Source organism: Thecamonas trahens (assembly GCF_000142905.1).
Source record: "Thecamonas trahens ATCC 50062 unplaced genomic scaffold supercont1.59, whole genome shotgun sequence".
NCBI lineage: Eukaryota > Apusomonadida > Apusomonadidae > Thecamonas > Thecamonas trahens.
This window is the reverse complement of record NW_013657621.1, coordinates 117,615-136,112: the sequence shown is the minus strand read 5'-3', so window position 1 is coordinate 136,112 and position 18,498 is coordinate 117,615. Positions and strand designations below refer to the sequence as shown.

At 63.6% G+C, this 18,498-nt stretch overlaps 8 protein-coding genes across 9 annotated transcripts in view; 4 read left to right on the top strand and 4 right to left on the bottom strand.

Annotated features, from left to right (window-relative positions):
• Window positions 1–198: 198 nt before the first annotated feature.
• AMSG_10402 (uncharacterized protein) lies at window positions 199–4,487 on the top strand (the record flags this gene model as incomplete). The annotated part of the gene is made up of 3 exons (XM_013898115.1): window positions 199–2,814; window positions 3,059–4,447; window positions 4,479–4,487. 3 exons carry the CDS (start codon window positions 199–201, stop codon window positions 4,485–4,487), a joined length of 4,014 nt encoding a protein of 1,337 aa, XP_013753569.1.
• Window positions 3,907–5,523, bottom strand: AMSG_10401 (peptide deformylase 2; the record flags this gene model as incomplete). Its single annotated transcript, XM_013898114.1, has 2 exons — window positions 3,907–5,149; window positions 5,179–5,523. 2 exons carry the CDS (start codon window positions 5,521–5,523, stop codon window positions 4,517–4,519), a joined length of 978 nt encoding a protein of 325 aa, XP_013753568.1. The 3' UTR covers window positions 3,907–4,516.
• A 4-nt stretch (window positions 5,524–5,527) lies between these two features.
• Window positions 5,528–6,915, bottom strand: AMSG_10400 (the record flags this gene model as incomplete). 2 transcript variants are annotated; one of them, XM_013898113.1, is made up of 2 exons in its annotated part: window positions 6,730–6,915; window positions 5,528–6,160 (listed from the first exon to the last, which is right to left on the bottom strand). In XM_013898113.1, exons 1-2 carry the CDS (start codon window positions 6,901–6,903, stop codon window positions 5,552–5,554), a joined length of 783 nt encoding a protein of 260 aa, XP_013753567.1. In that variant the 5' UTR covers window positions 6,904–6,915. The 2 variants fall into 2 exon arrangements, with proteins under 2 accessions (XP_013753567.1, XP_013753566.1); XM_013898112.1 differs by lacking the exon at window positions 6,730–6,915 and adding an exon at window positions 6,304–6,609 and having other exon boundaries at window positions 5,552–6,117.
• A 407-nt stretch (window positions 6,916–7,322) lies between these two features.
• Window positions 7,323–10,782, bottom strand: AMSG_10399 (uncharacterized protein; the record flags this gene model as incomplete). The annotated part of the gene is made up of 3 exons (XM_013898111.1): window positions 7,323–7,394; window positions 7,445–10,351; window positions 10,531–10,782. The coding sequence occupies 3 exons, from the start codon at window positions 10,780–10,782 to the stop codon at window positions 7,323–7,325; spliced, it is 3,231 nt and encodes a 1,076-aa protein (XP_013753565.1).
• Window positions 10,783–11,574: 792 nt separating this feature from the next.
• On the top strand, window positions 11,575–13,958 carry AMSG_10398 (uncharacterized protein; the record flags this gene model as incomplete). Its single annotated transcript, XM_013898110.1, has 2 exons — window positions 11,575–13,706; window positions 13,928–13,958. The coding sequence occupies 2 exons, from the start codon at window positions 11,575–11,577 to the stop codon at window positions 13,956–13,958; spliced, it is 2,163 nt and encodes a 720-aa protein (XP_013753564.1).
• Window positions 13,959–14,877: 919 nt separating this feature from the next.
• AMSG_10397 (uncharacterized protein) lies at window positions 14,878–15,978 on the bottom strand. Its single transcript, XM_013898109.1, has 2 exons — window positions 15,918–15,978; window positions 14,878–15,421 (listed from the first exon to the last, which is right to left on the bottom strand). Exons 1-2 carry the CDS (start codon window positions 15,961–15,963, stop codon window positions 14,895–14,897), a joined length of 573 nt encoding a protein of 190 aa, XP_013753563.1. The 5' UTR covers window positions 15,964–15,978; the 3' UTR covers window positions 14,878–14,894.
• A 989-nt stretch (window positions 15,979–16,967) lies between these two features.
• AMSG_10396 (uncharacterized protein) lies at window positions 16,968–17,708 on the top strand. Its single transcript, XM_013898108.1, has 2 exons — window positions 16,968–17,404; window positions 17,461–17,708. The coding sequence occupies exons 1-2, from the start codon at window positions 17,011–17,013 to the stop codon at window positions 17,643–17,645; spliced, it is 579 nt and encodes a 192-aa protein (XP_013753562.1). The 5' UTR covers window positions 16,968–17,010; the 3' UTR covers window positions 17,646–17,708.
• Window positions 17,709–18,189: 481 nt separating this feature from the next.
• AMSG_10395 (protein transporter SEC13) overlaps window positions 18,190–18,498 on the top strand; it is a 1,543-nt gene continuing 1,234 nt past the window's right edge. Inside the window, exon 1 of the mRNA XM_013898107.1 lies at window positions 18,190–18,388. Within this exon, the coding sequence (XP_013753561.1) occupies window positions 18,231–18,388 (158 nt within the window). The 5' untranslated portion in view covers window positions 18,190–18,230. The remainder of the gene's footprint in view (window positions 18,389–18,498) is intronic.

The window sequence follows — 18,498 nt, the reverse complement described above, 5'->3', positions numbered from 1 at the left end:
GATCAGGGCCGCAGTCGTGACCGGGATCAGGGCCGCAGTCACAGTCGTGGCCGGGATCAGGGCCGCAGTCGCAGTCGCAGTCGTGGCCAGGATCAGGACCGCAGCTCGGACGCACAACCTCCCGCCTCCGCCGCCACGCCTGCTCCCACTCCCTCCATCACTCCCCTGGCCAACGCATCGCTGCTCACCAGCCCGCGCATGGCACACTCGGCACCGGTGCCATCTGCTCCTCCGCCATCAGAATGCATCCTGACATGGGCATCGGCCCAGGATGTCGAACCCGACGACGTCGTCGGCCTTGCACCCGTCCGCCACGCCGAGGCCCTGCCGTGGAACGACGCCCTGCCGTTTGCCGCAAACGTGGCAACCATTGCTGCCGCCCTCGGAGATCCGCGGTCTGTCGACGACATCCGGGTCTTTTGCCGTGACCTGCCGGTCCTGCCGCGGGCCTCGCCCGAGCCGCTCGGCGTCGCCCTCTACTTTCGACAGTACCTCGACGCATCTAACGTTCGCGAGGTCCTTGACAGCCTCCGCCGCCACGCCGCCGCAGCTACTCTCACCCTTGTCTCGCCGCCCGACCACCGCGCCGCCATCTGGATCGCTGCCCTTGAGCGCTCCGTCCGTGCTCCGCCGGGAGACCTCGCCTCGCTCCTCTTTGGCCTCGCCCGAGCCATCGACGACGACTCGGCCTGCGCTATGCACCTCGTCGAAATGGGTGCTCCCGCTGTGCTCGTCGATCTCCTGCCAAAGCTCGTCGGTAACGCCCTCGCCCATGCGCTTACGGCTCTCGCCCGCATCGCTGCGCTCCCGGTAGGCGCCGCCCAGCTCCGCCGCCTCCGACCGCAGATCCTCGCGCTCGGCCTAGATGCTCTCGCCAGCCAGCCGTCGCCTGGCGTCGCCACTGCCGTCCTCGACACACTTGCTTCGCTCGCCGTCGCCGACACGGCCTTTGCCGCCACTGTCGCTTCCCAGCTCACCGCGCTCCCCGACGCCGCAGCCGCCATCCGGGCCGCGCTCACCGAGTCGAGCCCCGCGCTTGTAGTCGTCGAGCTCGCTAACGCGCTCCTCCGGTCCGCAACTGATGCAACCGGTAGAGCCGCACTTCTCTCCGCCGTCCTCGATCCGGTCGGCACTGTCATTCCCGCCGTCCAGCGCGCCGCTGCACGCACTTCGTCGCGCGAGCTCCGCCTCGAGCTGCAGGCGCTCGAGACCTTGGCCACGGCTGCGCGCGCCGCATCCGGTCCACTTTCTTTGGCTCCGTCCCCAAAGTCGGTTGCGCTGCAGACCTCGTCCGAGCTCGCCCGTGAGCGTGAGCGCCAGCGCCAGCGCGAGGACGAGCTCATGGAGCGGATTCGCCAGCTCGAGGCCGAGCGGCGCGATCGCGACCGCGCCATGCTCACCCAACCCCCGCCGCCACCGCCACCGCCACCCGCCACCATGCCGTCGCCGCCGCAACCGTCGCCATTGATGCAACGGCAGGATAGTCCTGCACCGCCGCGCGACTCGGGCTTTGCCCGCTCGCTCCAGCTCTCACACGCCATGGACGACGGTGTGCTGCGAGTGACCGCCGGCGAGACGTTCATTGACTCCTCGTTCTCGCCGCAGAGCCGTTCTCGCGAGGCCGAATCGCTGCTGGCGGATCCTGACAACGTCCGGCTCGGCCTCGCCGCCGTCGACGAGGACGTGGTGGGCATGCTCTTTGACGACGCCAGCACGCCCAACTCGGTCGATCACCCCGCAGCCGACGGACGCGACACCGCCCGCACGCCACCGCCGCAGCCGCCATCAGCAGCGGTCACCCCGCGGGCTCGGACCCCGTCGTTTACAGACAGCCTTCGCGGTGCCCGCTCGCCATCCATCTCGCCGGTCAAGCGGGTCGAGCCGTTCTCGCTCTCTTCGTTCTCGCCCACCACATCCCCGCCGTCGTGGTCATCGCCCCTCCGCGGGCCGGAGCCCGAGCCGGCCGAGCTCTCGCGGTCGTACGCAGAGACCTCGGCACGGCTTGCTGATCTCAACGCGCAGATTGCGTCGTTTGAGGGGGACGTCACCCGGCTTGTACATACCCTGCCGCGTAGGGATGTTACAGAGCCACTGCAGACTGTGCCTGTCCTCGAGCGGCGCCCACCGCTCATCAAGACAGCAACTCGTCCACAGGCCACCGCGCCGGCTGCTGGTAGTTCAGCAGAGTGGCGCCGTGAGCTGACCCGGACGTCCGGACTTTCGTTCACGGCCATCACCCCAGATGCTTCGCCAGTGACAGCAGTCGCTATTACGCCGCCACCGCCACCGCCGTCGCCGCCGCCACCACCGCTCGACATCGACAACATCCTCGGGTCCGCCGGCGAGGCACGGGCGAGCCTCGCGGCTCGTTCGGCAGAGATCAGCGACGCATACGCTACGGTTCAGGGTACACGACCAGCGCCGACGCGCAAACCGATCCTTTCGCTCTCGCAACAGAAGGAGGCCAACGCTGCGTTGCTCAACTCGAAGCTTTCTGTGGTGGCGCAGGTAGCGCACGCTGCGCGCGCGCGTCGCGCCCGCGACGAGACCCGGCGGCGGCTAGCTCGAGAGGTCCCGGGGACCGAGAGCCTCGCCGACCGATTCGATGCCGCTGCACAGACGTATCCGCACTACATCGGGGATGGCGCGCTCGACCGGCACCGCACCGCGTCTCCGCCACCGCCGCCGTCTTTGTCGCGCACCCGCGAGACGGCCTCGATCCGTGACCTTGCGGCACGGCTCGACGTCCCGTGGTTCAAGGTCAAGACACGGGTCGTTCCTGACCAGATCTTCTCCTCCACAGCATTTGCCATTGTCTCCCTTTCAGACGGACTGACCCGTCGTGGTGGTGTAGGTAAATTGTAGGCCACAATCCGCTACGATTCCAAGCGGGGACAAGGCTGCCGTCCGTCGGTCACACGCTTCTCTCTCTGTCTTCGTCGGAGTATTTTCGAGGGATTTAGAGGCAGCGACAACGACAGGCGGTGGGTATCAGGACAGCATCAAGAGAGCATCAAGGCAGCAAATGGCAGCTACGGGGACCAATGGCACCGATGAGGGGCAAGGTGTGGTGCTGACGGACTTTCCGGTGGAGATCGTGCAGCTGATTGCGTTTGCGAGCAAGGTGCTTACGGCGGAGGACATGGTGGCGCTGGGCATGACGTGCAAGACGTTGTACCGGATGATTCTTGGCAACGAATACGGACGGGACAAAGTGTATGCAGCGATGGGTCTGATGTGGTGCGTGGACCATGCCCACGTCCGATCTGCGCTCTGGGCCACCGACGAGGTCATCGGCCAGGTTCCTCCGCCGGGTGCGTTGACCATCAGCCACACGTTCGGCACGCTCGCGCGGCTGGGGGTGACGAGGAGGACGACGACGGGGACGACGGTCGGTCTGAGCGAGAGCGAGGGAGGGCAATGGCGGCGGCGGCTGACTGAGCTTGCACAGCTTGCGGCTGCAGACTTGCGCGAACTGCTTGTTGCCGGAGCAGCGGTCGGCGCTGTCGGCGCAGTCGAAACTGTACGCGCTGTCCTAGCGATGCCTGCAGCTGAAGTGACGGCAATGCTCTCGCGGGCACTGGTGGCGGCGGCCAACGCGGGCGCTGCAGAGGTGGTGCGAATGCTGGTGGCGATGCCGGAGACCGATGTGGGATGGAGCAACAACGCGGCGATTGTGTGGGCGTGCAACAGCGGACACGCTGCGGTGGTGGCCGAGCTCCTCAATGCAACTGCGGTGGACGTCCAGTTTGATTCGGGCTATCCGCTACGATGGGCAGCCGAGTTTGGGCATGTCGACATTCTGCGCCGGCTGCTGGCCGACGGGCGCGTCGATCCGGGCGTGCTCGACAACTATGCGCTGCGATGGGCGGCGCGGTCGGGCCACGCGTCGGCGGTGGCCGAGCTGCTGGCCGATCCGCGAGTCGATCCGCGGGCGGACAACTCGGCAGCACTGCGGACGGCGGCGCGGGCTGGCCGAGGCCAAGTGGTGGAGCTACTGCTCGCCGATGGACGGGTCGATGTGGCCGCCAACGGGTGGCAGGCGGCAAACTGGGCCATTGCCAACGGGTGCATGGATGTGGTTCGCACGCTGGTGGCGGCTGCGCCCGAGACGCAGTTTGAGCCGCGCACCCTAGTGTCGGCAGCGCGAATCGGAAGTGACGCCGCGGTCGCGTTTCTGCTTGATGCCGGGCTGGGCGGCGCGGGTGAGGCGGTAGGCAAGGCCATCGGGGTGGCGGCCAGCAGCGGGCACGCAGCCGTGCTCCGACTGCTGCTGGTGTGGAGCACGGCTGAAACTGAGGAGCGCGAACACTTTGCGATCGAGCGAGCGGCGACGCGTGGGTACCTCGAGTGTGTCCAGCTCCTCCTCGAGCACGCAAGCGCAGAGTCGTTGAGCAAGCTGGACGCGGCGCTGCACACAGCGGCGGTGCGTGGCCACGTGCCAGTTGTCGCCGCCCTCCTCGATGTGACACCACGAGGTGAGGTAGAGATCGCGGCAAGAGTGGGGCGGGTGGCGTCAGATGCGCGCGGAGCCGGGCAGGGCGAGGCGGCGCAGATGCTGGAGGAGTGGCTCGCAGGTTGATGAGGAGGTAAACGAGGGCAGGCGGGATGGTGATCGGGCACTGCGGACGCGGATGCAGATGCAGGTGAGAGCAGAGATGGAGCAAGGTGTGGCGCGGCTACTCGACGGGCGAGAAGGCGCCTGGGCGGGTCCGTGCGGCTGCGGGCGAAGGATAGTCTGAGCCTTCGATGTCGTCGACGAGGTCGGCCGGGAGGGCGAAGCGGGCGCGGAGAGGCGGTCGGGGAAGAGCCGGCCGTCAAGGTGGTCGGCCTCATGGAGGAAGACCCTCGCGGGGAGGTCCTCCAGCCGCATGTCTGCGCTGTGGGTGAGGCTCCAGGAGCCGGCGGCGGTGAGGGTGGCGGTCCAGCCGGAGACGACGACGGCGGAAGGGCGAGCGACCCAGCCGTAGAGGCCCGGGAGCGACAGGCAGCCCTCCCAGAACCACGACGGCGGGGAGGAGGCCGAGACGACCGTCGGGTCGATCCAGGCCACAGCCACGATGTCGTCTTCCTCGTCGGCGGTTTCGTTGTGGGCGGAGAGTGGGTCGATGGCCGGGCCAGCGACGGCGGCATCGACCACAAAGACTCGCTTGGCGATGCCGAGCTGAGGGCGGCGACACCGAGGGCGCCATGGGTGGCAAGGACGTCGACGAGGAGATCGAGGTCGTTAGCGAGTCCGCCGTTGTCGGACGGCGTCTCGATGAGCTTTTGGACAGCGGCGGGTGAGGAAGTCGGAGCCGGAAGGGTCGGCGGGGCGGGCGCGTGGAGGACGGGATGGCCCGGGACGACGAGGCGATCGTCGCGCCCGCCGAGCGGCTCGAGCTCCAGCTCGGGCAGATCGCCCGACTCGTTGAGCTGGCGGAGGAGGTCCTCCATGGACGGATCGGGGAGGGCGAGGCAGGCTGATGAGGCGATGGCGCGGACAAGCGAGAGCGATGACGCGTTGCGAACAAAGGCGAGCATGAGATGGACGACAGCGAGAGGAGTGTTACTAGTAAAGCGCAGGGCGATAGGCGGCCGGGTTGGCGGGAGGGCCCCAGGGCGTGGCGCCGGGGGCGCAGGCGGTCGAGGCGACGGCTGGGGCGGAGAAGGCCGGTGGCGGCGGGGCCGAGGCGGCGGCCGGGCTGGAGAAGGCCGGCGGCGGCGGAGTGGAGGCGGCGGGAGGATCGGAGAATGCTGGTGGGGGTGCCGATGCCGGAGTGGCCGCAGAGGCTGGGGAGTAGGCCGATGCTGCGTATGCGGCGGAGCCGCCGACAACAGCGCCTGCAGCGACGCCTGCGGCCATGCCCGGGCGCGGATGATGGGGAGGCGGAGCCGCGTTGGAGGCAAACGACGGCGGGGCGACAGCGGGGGGAGGCGCGCCGACGGCGGCCGGAGTCGGCGGCGGGGCGATGAGTGAGGCAGACTCGAGAGCCGATGGTGTGGAGAGATGGGGCGAGATGGCGGCGATCCATTCGGCGCGGTACTCGGGCTTCTGCGCCTTGAGCTGGAGCTTGTGGCGACCTGTGTTGAGCGAGAAGCACGGGCCCTTTGTGTCGTCGATGACGAGGTCAGTGACTTCAGCGAGATTGACCTTTTTGCGGGAGGACGACCAGAATGTCTGAGTGTATGTGGGGGGGGGGGAGGAGGGGGGAGCACGTGAGTCCAAGATGAAGAGGTTTCTGTGACCGCCCGTCGTTGCGTGGTGATCATCGCAGTCATAGTCATTGTGGCCATAGAGTGCATCATGGCCATCATGGCTACCAAGAACTGAATGCCCATCATGGCCCATCATGGCCACCATCATGGCCACCATCATGGCCACCATCATGGTCATGGCCACCAGCACCATCACCGTCATGTCCACCATGTCCGTCATGTCCACCATGTCCATCATGTCCACCATGTCCATCATGTCCATCATGTCCGTCATGTCCACCATGTCCATCATGTCCATCATGTCCGTCATGTCCATCATGTTCATCACGTCCATCATGTCCATCATGTCCGTCATGTCCACCATGTCCATCATGTCCATCATGTCCATCCATCATGTCCACCATGTCCATCATGTCCATCATGTCCGCCATGTCCACCATGTCCGGCATGTCCATGCCTATCCCCATGCCCATTACCCCACCATCATCCCCATCCCCCTCCCCGTCCCCCTCCCCCCTTCCCTACACATACCCCATTCTGTACCCTGCGGCGAATGCAGCGTGGCTTTGCGGTGAACAGGTGGAGCGAGCCGCTCGAGGCGTCGACGGCGCCCCACCGCTGGGACCATCCCGAAGAGAACACTCCCGAGGAGTACTCCCACAGCACCCCACCCACGGGGTATGCCGACGACTTCTCTGTGGCCATGGTGTGGTGGGGAGTGGAGTGGGGTGGGGTGGAGGGGGGGGGGGAGGGGGGAGGGGGAGGGGAGGTTCCTCGGTTGGTGGAACGATTACTCCAATGAGAGATAATCGTACAGGGGCGGTTGGTGGAAACGATTACTCCAATGAGAGATAATCGTACAGGGGCGGTTGGTGGAAACGATTACTCCAATGAGAGATAATCGTACAGGGGTGGTTGGTGGAAACGATTACTCCAATGAGAGATAATCGTACAGGGGCGAGGAACAACTCGAACGAGTTACAATCATGAGCTGGAGTTTACCACTTTTGACGGTATGGTCGTTCGGGCGCGTTGTCGTCAAACATGTGTGGGGCACCATATCGCGTGCTGGAACGCGTGGACAGATTTGTCCACTCCGTTCCTGAAAAGGTAAGGCTGGCCGATCACTCGGCAGCGATGCCTTCGTGCCGGCGGACGATGGCAATGCCGTCGTCGATGTCTGTGGTGGTGATGGCCTTGAAACGGCGCGAGCGGTACATGCGCGAGCGCTTCTTGAAACGCCGACGTTGCGGATGAGCGAGTCGATGGCGGCCATCGAGTGGTAGTCCTTGGTGAGGCGAACGATGGGAGCAGTGGTGAACTGGTTCTGGACGTGGACGGCCTCGACGACGCCCTTCTCCATGAAAAGCTTGATGGCGTTGCCGACGGTCTCCTTGGAGACGGCCTCGTACAGGTCGATCTGGCCCTCAAAGTAAAGACGCTCACCGAGCTTCTGTGTGTAGTTGATGAGGTCCTTGGACGAGACGTTGCGGTCTGGGTACAGGTGGTAGAGCGAGAGGGCAGCGAGCCAGTAGGAGTCGATAAAGGGCCAGAGGAGGGCCGCGAGGAAGAGGTACATCGAGGTGCCGCGCGAGGCGTCGTGCTCGTCGTGCGCCGTGCCAGGGGCGTCGCCAGTCCGGGCGTACAGGTCGTAGTCGTTGACAGTGAGCATGCCGTCGTCTGTGCGAAGGAGGACGCCGCGGTCGAGGAGGCGGGCAACAATCTCGGCAAAGTTGTGCCCAGCGCCGGGCGAGGGCTTGAAGATGAACTCACGCTTGAGGAGGGAGGAGAGGAAGCGAGTTGTAACGAGTAGGTCCGACTCCTCGACCGCGACGAGGGCCCCGGCTGCCTTCTCAAACGCGTACATGGAGCAGAGGAGGAGCGATTCTGGGACAAAGTTGTGGATGAGCTGGTTGCGGTAAAGCGAGAGCTCCATCCGCTCCTGCGGCGAGTAGAGCGAGAGCATGACAATGTCCTTGTGCAGCTTGACAAGGCCGCGGTTGCGGCCTCCGCGCTGGAGGACCCGGTCGAGGACCGTGGTGATCGACTTGGAGAGCGAAGCCCCGTCGCGTGACTCAACGCGGCCGCCGCGCTCGTTGACTTCGCGGCGGAGCCACTTGACCTTCTGCACCAGCTCCGAGTAGCGCATGCCGCGGGTGTAGTGCGTGAGGAGGACCGTGCCAACGAGGGCGGCTGGGAGAACAACCGACGAGGTGTTGCACGCGTAGAGGGTAGTATACCCGAGCGAAAAGGTGATGCGCTTGCGCTGATGGGCTGTGAGCGCCGCGACGAGCGCCCGGGCCTCGGATGAGTTCTTGTCAAGCGACCGCGGCGTTGGCGGCGCGGCGAGAGCGAGGAGGCCGCCCTCGGGCGATTGGGCCGACGGCGAGGGAAAAGTGGCCGCCCGGAGCGGCGCGTCCGGCTTCTTGACACCAGAAAGGGCCGACTGCGCCTCGGGTGAAAGCGCAGAGAGCATGCGCTTGAGGCTCGGGCCCTCGGCAGACGACGAACCGTCGCAGGCAGACGCGTTGGCCGCCGGCTCAGCCTGCGGCTCGAGCTCGTCGTCAGAGTCAGTGTCGGACGATGACTCGGAGGCCGTGCCAGGTTCCGAGTCGTCATCAGAGTCAGAGGGGCGCACCTCAGAGTCGTCAAGCCGGACGGGCAAAGAGGCCATGGGCGCGAGCGGGACGCCGCGGGTGACAATGTCGCGGACCGGGACGTCAAGCTCGCGAAGAATCTGCATGTTGGTGAGCGAGGGCTGGCGGAGCGAGGCCGCAACCACGTCACAAGCGTGGCGCGTCTCGAGCTTGAGGGCAGCGTCGACGACAAACTGCTTGACAGAGATTGGCTGGCCAATGCCGATATCAACAGAGCCGAGGCAGATCTTGCCGGAGAGAATGCGGTAGAGGAGGGTGAACGAGGCGGAGAGGAAGCCGAGCAGCTGCTCGGCGTTCTTCTCCGAGCCCGACAGCTCCTTGATGTGCGAGTCGTTCTCAACAATGCGGTCGTAGTTGAGCGAGACCGGGACAATGAGAGCGTCGGCGACGTCACCCTCGACGACGGCGTCGATGACAACCTTGAGGAAGCCCGACTTGGGTGGAAGGACCTTGCCCGACCGCGAGCGGCCGCCCTCGATGAAGCACTCCACCGATGCTCCCGAGACGAGGAGCTGGGTGACGTAGGCGTCAAAGACGGCGTGGTACAGCAGGTCACCAGCAAAGGAGCGGCGAATGAAAAACGCGCCGCCCCACCGGAGGATGGGCCCCACAAAGAGGATGTTGAGGTTGATGCCGGCGACAACGTGCGGAATGGGTAGTCCGCGCGCAAAGCAGAGGTAGGTAAAGAGGAGGTAGTCAATGTGCGACTTGTGGGTAGGCACAATAACAAACGGGGCGCGACCGGCGTAGCGGTGGAGCATATCGACCTCCTCCTCCTTGACGTGGATGCCAAACGGGTAGAGATAGCCCCAGAGCTTCTTCATAATCCACGCCATGATTCGGATGACGCGCAGGTTCTGGACGGCGACCATGGTGTTGAGGATGGCGCGGACTTGCCGGTGCCGCTCGGATCGGGTGAGGCCCATCTGCCGAGCGACCGCGATGACCTTGCGCGACGAGAGGACGCCGTCAAGAATGGCGTCGCGGGCGGCAGGCTCGGGGACCTCGGCAGGCGTCGACCACGCCCACATGACGTCGGGCATGATGCGCCAGAGGCGGGCCCCGATCCAGGAGAGGGCCACGCCCGGCGTGGCGGCAGAGAAGAACGACGCCGCATTGATGTTGGTTGTCTCTTCGGCAGCAGGGCTGCCATCGCCCGACGGCGACGTTGCTGGCGTCTCCTGCGACGTTCGCGAGCCGAGCATCTCGTCGGGACCCGGAACAAAGAGTGGAGCCGGACGGTACGTCGGGGTAGACATCCGAGGCGATGGTGAGGTAGACGAGGCATCAGACGCAGGCGGACGCGGCGGGATGGAGAGCCTTGTCGGGTTCGACGACGATGCCACTGTTGACCGCGAGCCAGCGGTGACTGCAGCCAAAGACGATGATGACAACCGAGGAGAAGGAGTAGAGTCATCGATGATCCCCAGCCCACCATCCCGCTTGAGAAGAGCAGTAGCCTCATCAAGATGATCAAGGAGCGTTTCATCCGAAAGCTATGTGTGTGGAGAGGAGGGCGGGAGTGGTGCGTGTGAGTGTGGTGCGCGTGAGTGTGGTGCGCGTGAGTGGCCGAGTGCCAAGATGGGGGGAGAGGAGGGGCGACACCATCACGGAGAGCCCAGGAAGGGGGGGGGGGGGGGGGGACGGTAGGTAGGGGGGAAGGGGGAAGACGTACAGAGCGCTTCATGTGGTCAAGGATGTGCATGAGGCGGGCCTTGTCGTCTACCGAGTCTGCGTTGTTAAACTCTGAAGCTAGCTCCCGTTGGTCGTCTTCAAGTACCACCTTTGCTGCCAGGTCAGAGGAGGCAGGGGAAGGGAGTGAGGGGAGGAGGCCAAAGGCAGAGGCCACAGCCTGGGCAAAGGAGAAGAACCACATGATGGGGAGAATGAAGAAGAAGTGGAAGACTACCCCAAAGAGTCCGGACATCGTCTTCGATGACTCTCGGACGGAGAAGTGCCGTCGTACTGCCTCGCTCTGCCCCTATCGCGACACAGAGGGCTTGTGTCGCCCGTCGTGCGGGAGTGCCGGCGAAGGTTCGACGAACGTTTGGGTGTGCGGAGGGGGGGGGGGGGGGGGGGGTGGATCGAGATGGGAGGAGGAGCCGAGCGACAAGATAGATCGGCAGACTCGGAGAGTACAGGTGCGCATGTGATGAGACGGCGTGGTTGTGGGTGTACCTACTACTTCATTCACCCTACAGTGGTGCTGGTGTTGGTGCTGTGCGGGGGAAGGAGGCGGTGTGAGTGGTGGTGGAGGTGGAGAGAGGAAAAAACCGGGGAAACGATGAAGCAGGCGCAGAGGGTACGGAGAGGGATGGAATGAGGTGAAAGGGGCGACGTACAGTGGATGAAACAGGATGTATGGCAGTGAGGTGGAGTGGGGTGAAAGAGGTGCTGCAGGACTGACCACTGCATCAAGAGGTGGGAGCGGGGTGAGAAGTCGGAGTGTTGGGCACGGGAGTTTTTTTTGAGACGCCGGGAAATGACCGCAACCCCGCTCCCACGCGCTTAAACGCGTCATGGACACACGGGCACGATTGACCAACCCCGCACTTGGTCCGCACCCACGTGCATCGCGGAAGCTGACGACACGCGACTACTTCAAGAGCAGCGATGTGGTCAAGACGTACGTTCCGATCCCCTGCCTGCAGGCCAACAACCCCAACACAGCCGCCTCTGTCCACTCACCCGTGACACACCAGTCGGACTGGCTTGGACAATGGTCGCGATCGCGGCCGTGTCCATTGTGTGCGACGCAAATGGCTCGCTTGGCCCGTGCTCGCCGTTCTCTGGCAGTGGCGGGCGGATTATCAGTGGCATGACAACTGACAGAATCGTCGGCGGTCTTGTCGGCGACGTCGACAATGACGGCGACGTCGACGTCGTCGTGCTGACGCAGGTACAGGCGAGATGGTCGATGAAAGTGTACAAGAACACAGGTAATGGGACGTTTGCAGAGAGCGCCACCATCACAACTGTGTCCAATCTCGAGGACGCGACCCTTGTCGACGTCGACGGCGACGGTGATCACGACGCACTTGTGCTCGCAGGCGGGGAAACTGCGTGGTGGGAGAATGTCGACGGCGATGGCGAGATTTGGGTTGAGCAGGCGATGAACGCAACAAGCGGCCGTCGGATGGCAGTGGCAGACGTTGATATCGACGGCGATAACGACGTCGTCGTCGTCGGAAGCAGTGGCATCGCTCTCCTCGCCAACAACGGCTCGGGCGTGTTTGAGGCGAGCACACTCGCAGCGGTCGATGCGGGCGATGTCATCGCCGCCCATATTGACAACGACAGCCTAGTTGACATCGTTGCGCGGACAAGTACCGGGCTTGTTGTGCTTCAGAACAGCAGGCCTGCAGTCAAGCAATGGGCACAGCAGACGCTGGCGGTGCCGACAGAGCTCGACTCGCGAGCGATGATATACGTGTACGACGTCGACGGCGACGGCGACGGCGATGCGGTGGTCAAGGTCTACGACGGTGACGCACTTGTCTGGGCCAACAACGGCGACGGGGTCTTTGGTGCCAGCCAGGTGCTTCCGGCTTCAAGCATATTTGCGCACGGGCCGACAGTGATCGGCGACGTGAACGGCGACGGGCGCGACGACTTTGTGGCGTCGGATGCAATCGGAGCTGTCTACTACCAGGTCAGAAACGGGAGCGCGTGGGAGTCGCGGAGGGTGACCAACCGGGTCGAGTCCCGAGCGATTGGCCTTGCCGACATGGACGGCAATGGAGCCATTGATCTGGTGGTCAACAACGGAGTGGTGCTCTCGTTTGTGCCAAACCACGGGAGCCAAGACCTGGACGTCGGGTTCGGCCCGGCTGAGACGGTGCGGCCGTGGGCGGCGTCGGCGATAATCTACTTGATGCGAGCAGCCGATGTGAGCGGCGACAGAGTGCCCGATCTGGTGGTGGCGTCAAACGTGGGCATCGAAGTCTTTGTCAACACCGGCGAAGAGACAGGAGCCTTTGCTGCGGCAGTGGTGGTGACGAGAGAGCCGACACGGGCGGTGGTGGCCGGCGACGTCGACCACGACGGCGACATCGATCTGGTGGTTGGAACGATCGCCGGGGCCACGCTCTGGTTTGAGAACAACGGCAGCGGCGGATGGTACGAGCATGGCATTGAGGCCAGTTGGAGCGGGGCGGCGGCGATCGAGGACGTGGCGCTCGCCGACTTGGACAACGATGGCATGAGCGAGCTGGTGGCCATCTCGAACGACGGCACACTATTCTGGTTTGGGCGTGGCGGAGAGAGCGAGTTTGGCGGACGGAACGTGGGTAACGTGACGCAGGACTGGGCTGGGGAGTGCCTCCAGTTTGAGATGGGCGACGTGGACGGCGATGGAGCGATCGACATTGTGGCCGCATGCTTGCCTGCCGGCCTTGTGTGGTTCCGCAACGAGCTGGCAACCAGCGGGGCGATGGGGCCGGGGCGGGTGCTCAAGGACGAGCTCGGGGACGGGCTCGGGCTGGACGTCATTCAGGCGCATGTTGTGGACGTAGACGGCGATGGCGATCTGGACGTGGTGCCAGCATCGCCTCAGGGCGCTTCATGGGCCGAGAACATCGACGGGGTGGGCGGAGTGTGGATGGCGCACGAGGCGGACGACGGCGCAGTTGTCCGCAGCGTGGTCGACATGGACGCTGACGGCGATGTTGACCTGCTGGTGCTTGATGTGAAGAACGGAATGGCGCTGGAGTGGATAGAGACGGAGGCGGGCGTTGCATTTGGTCGTGGGCGGCGGCATGCTGTCGAGCTCTCGCACGTCCGCGGCTGGGGGATCGGTGTTGACGTCGACAGCGACGGCGATATGGACGTGGTGACCAACGCCGAGGGCCGGTCTGTCATCGTGCACAGGCGCTGCGGGAAAAGTAGCGGAGAGAGGACACAGGTCGTGGAAGATAAGGACTCGGACTCGACTGGAGTGGTGTTGATCATCGGGGTGGGGATGGCAGTGGCGGTGGCAGTGGCGGTGACTGCCATGGCGGTGGGATGGCGGCTGACGCATCGGCGGGCGAGGGGCGTGGCGGGCGAGGAGACAGGCATCGAGATGGAGACAGGGACCGAGACGGGGACCACATCTGGCTCTGAATATGACCGTGACAGAGACCAGAAGAGTTTAGTAGCTCTAGCTGTTGTGGATCGCGTCGAGTTGCAGCCGTGTGTTGAGTCGTCACGTGGTTGTATCCGTCGCCATGTTGGAGCTACGCATCCGTCGCCATGTTGGAGCTACGCATCCGTCGCCATGTTGGAGTTCGCCATCCGTCACCATGTTGGAGCTACGCATCCGTCGCCATGTTGGAGCTACGCATCCGCCGCCATGTTGGAGCTACGCATCCGTCGCCATGTTGGAGCTCGCCATCCGTCGCCATGTTGGAGCTACGCATCCGCCGCCATGTTGGAGCTACGCATCCGCCGCCATGTTGAAGCTACGTATCCGTCGCCATGGTCGTCCTACGCATCCGTCACCGCGTAGGAGAAAGATACGATGTGACTCGCCACGCCTTGTTGCAGCTGAAAAAAATAAAGAGCAATCCTCCGCCACGTTGGTGGCTTTCGGCTATGGCATCCGTCGCCGTGTTGCACGTCGTCTACCTCGTACGCTGCCCCTCACCCCTGTCTTTGTGCTCTTGCCACTGCACCCAACTAGTCCCTTCCCGCGTCTTCTCTCTTTATCTCTCCTAGCCTACAATGCGCCATGCTCTACGGAACCGGAATCAAAAAAAGAAAGCCCGCACAGATGAGTCCGGGCCACACACTCACGCCTCCCCTTTGCCCCCCCCCCCACCTACCATGATACATGCCCGAGTATATGTTTCGTTTCTGCTTCCGGTCGATGCCACATCCCCACCGCGGACCCTGTCTTGACCTCCTTCTCCCGAGATGAGTGTGGCGCACGGACAGAGACCACCAAGAAAAGCAAGGCCGACGCCTTGTTCCTTGCGTCCTACACCTGCTCACCCTGCCCAAACTCATTCTGCTACGACAGCGATTGAAGAGAGGGGGAGCAGACGCAGAAGAGGGGATTTACTCGTCAACGGGGATGGGGCCCGACTCCGACTTGTACACACCGTCAAGGAACTTGCGGATATCCTTGTTCTTCACGAGGGTGGACCCGTAGATGTCCGAGCAAGTGAGCGAGACCTTCTCGACGTCGTTGCCCTCGAGGATGAGCTCGTCCTTGACGTCCTCACCACGCTTGATGATGACGCCCTCGCGCATCGGAACCACACGTGTCCGCTTCTCGCCGAGGAAGTTGCGGATCTCGATCTCCTTGCCGTCCTTGACAATCGAAGTGTTGATGGGGAAATGAGCGTACACAAGGCGCATCTTGTACCGGTAGCCCTGGGTAACGCCGACAATCATGTTCTGCACATGCGAAGCCGTCGTCCGGATGCACGCCAGCTTCTTGCGGTTCGAGTGCCACGACTGAACCATCACCTTCTTGCCGCCCTCCACAAGCTCCATCTCGAGCATCTGGTGGTTGAACCGGCGGGTGAGGGTACCACGCGGGCCGGTCACGGTAACGTTCCGCGACTTGATCGTCACGGTGACTGTAGACGGAGCAGGTGACAAAGGGGGGTGAGTGGGTGTGGGTAGGACTGGCAGGGGAGGGGGGGAGGAAGGGGGGGGGCTAAGCCGGGAGGGGGGGAGCCGGCGCGGGCGATGGGCTCGGTTGGGCGACGAGACGGGAGGCCGACGAGCGACCTGTTCTGGCAAGCAGAGTCAATAGAGAGAGGGTACGGATACGACAAGGAGGCAAAGGAGGAGATAGAAGAGTCATAGAATGCTCTGCGTGCGTGTGGTGGCAGTGGTGGGCTCTGTGGTGGCGGTGTAGCTAGCAGGCCGACCGTCATACAAAAACAGAAGGGCGACATCAGAAACCAGGACATGGTGCGAGGAGAGCGGACCGAGGGGAGGGGGATAGAGCCATTGTCACCGACACACACTACCACATGGGTATACTCATTGACTATGTATAGCTATACATGGGTATACCCTTCTTCTCATTCGCTCTTAACGCTATATCCTGCTACCACCGCTACGTACCGCCCTCAGGGATGTCCACAAACTGTGCCGACTGGATAATCTTCATGTTGGGTCGAGTGGAGTGGTGACCGCAAACTGAAAAACCGCGCGAGCTCAACTCGCTCGTCTCTCACCCTCGCATTCCTTCTTTCATTCCTTCCCTCCCGACTCGCCCCTGGTCCCCCTCCCTCCTCCCAATTCTTTCATTCATTCCTGCCGAGTCTCACCCTTACCTGTTGCTGGCTACGTTGGCTCGAAGCCAGCACGCCAGTCACTACATCGCCTTTCCATCCTTCTTGCTCTGACATCTCGCTATACTTGTGGCCATATGGATGCACCATGATCACGCTCTGTCTTGTTCGGCATCTTGACTCTGGCGTTCCCCATCACGACCAGATCAGATCCTGGGCTTGTTCTCGCCGTATTGCTGGCCATCTTTTCTCGGCTAGAGCTCCGTCTCTTAATGGTCGCTGTACTTTCCTCCGATGCACACCTCCTCAAAGTGACTCTGCTCTGCTATCGCCACTCTCATATGGCGTCGTGTGATCAAGGCTGCAGTGGCGATCGCTCCTGTTCTCGCCACGTCCACCTGACAGCGCCTCGATCAACAGCTTCAATACGGCACGCTTCCTCTCTTACACCTCGACTAAAGCGTGTGGTGCGGAGCATACTCTCTCATTGCTGCCCGCTTCTGCCCGCCTCCTGGACCTGTCGATAAACGTCACAGCAAACGCGCACAGGGTCGTCTCCCCACACACACACACACACACACACACACACACACACACACACACACACACACACACACACACATCACTCCGACAACACGCCTTCTCTCACTCCGCTGCACTTCTCTCCGAGCCTCTGCTTCTCCACTCCCGTCAACCGCAGACAAGCACTCCCTCACGCCTGCCCACCCCTCATGCCGTGGCCAACGCCTGCCGAGGCATGGGCCTTGGCCTCGACAGCCTTCTTTCTCGCCTCCCTTGCAGCATACGCCGTCAAGCCCTTCTTACCCCTCCTCGACAACGCAGTCCGCTATGGCAAGGTCAAGACAGCTTCCTCCTCGTCCTCATCACCACACCCGCACCCTGCTCGCTCGCCTTGGTGGGAGATGGACACGTGCTCGGCCGCTGCTGGCTGGCGCGCCTTCTACCTCGTTGGCCTTGCGGCTCTCTTTGGGCTGCTCCTTCTCGATCTGACCAAACTCGCTTCTGCTGACGTTGTTGTCCTCTTTGCGCTTCATCTCCTCCAGCGAGCCATCGAGACCTGGTGCGTCCACGTCTACTCTCCGCGCAAGCTCTCGCTCTTCCATCTCGCTGCCGGCGTGGGCTTCTACCTCGCCATGCCCATGGCTGTCGCATCTGCTGCTGTCGCCGCCGCTGGCTCCTCTCGCCTCTCGCTCCCGCCCGCGCCGCCATTCTCGCCGCCTTTCTCGCTGGCTCGGCTCTTCAAGTCTCTGCCCATGCTACCCTTGCCCGTGCACGGACACCTGGCTCCGGTCCGCGGTATGTCATCCCGCGTGGCGCACCCTTCTCCCGCCTTGTCGCCCCGCACTACACAGGCGAGGTCATTGTCTACTTCGCCATCGCCGCCGCCGGCCGATGGCACCATGCCCTCACGACGGGCGTGCTCTTTGTTGTCATCAATCTCGCTGTCACCGCCTCTGCGACCGCCGAGTGGTACGTCGCCAAGTTTGGCCAGGATGCGATCGTCGGCAAGGCGCGCCTGATCCCGGGCGTGTGGTGAATGCCCCACGCCGACCGACCACGCCGACCGAGCCATTCTCACGCCAACCGAGCCATCCCCACGCCAACCGATCACGCCGACCGAGCCATCCCCACGCCAACCGAGCCATCCTCATGCCAACCGAACCATCCCCACGCCAACCGATCACGCCGACCGAGCCATTCTCACGCCAACCGAGCCATCCCCACGCCAACCGATCACGCCAACCGAGCCATCCCCACGCCAACCGATCACGCCGACCGAGCCATCCCCACGCCAACCGAGCCATCCCCACGCCAACCGATCACGCCGACCGAGCCATCCCCACGCCAACCGAGCCATCCCCACGCCAACCGATCACGCCGACCGAGCCATCCCCACCCCAACCGAGCCATCACCAAACAGAGGCGGGGATCGATCATGCAATGATTGAGGTGAATAAAGTCAGTAGACCAAGAGTGCAGGGAATGAGGAGACAAACGGTAAGAGTCTGCGAGTCGGACCGTCCTCGGCATGGCCTACCGGCCTTTCATACCGAGGTGACGTTGCGAGGGAGGACCACTTGTCGTCATCGTTGGCAATCGTTTGGGCAGATTAGACAGACAGATGGCGGCACAGGGCATTGAGACAGGACATGAGGACATGGTCCACGATGCGCAGCTTGATTACTACGGCAAGCGCCTTGCCACTGCCTCTTCTGACACCACTGTCAAGGTCTTTGACATGGTGGGTGAGGCCAAGGGCCAGCCGGCCGTCCTGAACGGGTACGTCCAGAGAGAGGAGGGGGGAGGGGGGAGGGGGGGGGCGGGGGGGGAGGGGGGGACGGGGACGACCGACCGACCGACCGACCGAACGAACGACCGACGGACGTACG

Excerpts from the sequence above, each read along its gene's own strand:
- AMSG_10397 (XM_013898109.1), bottom strand. The coding sequence starts at position 15,963 with ATGAAGATTATCCAGTCGGCACAGTTTGTGGACATCCCTGAGGGCG. Across the intron at positions 15,422-15,917 it reads TGTGGACATCCCTGAGGGCG|TCACCGTGACGATCAAGTCG; the intron begins GTACGTAGCGGT and ends CTCCGTCTACAG.
- AMSG_10396 (XM_013898108.1), top strand. The coding sequence starts at position 17,011 with ATGGACACGTGCTCGGCCGCTGCTGGCTGGCGCGCCTTCTACCTCGTT. Across the intron at positions 17,405-17,460 it reads ACACCTGGCTCCGGTCCGCG|GCGAGGTCATTGTCTACTTC; the intron begins GTATGTCATCCC and ends CGCACTACACAG.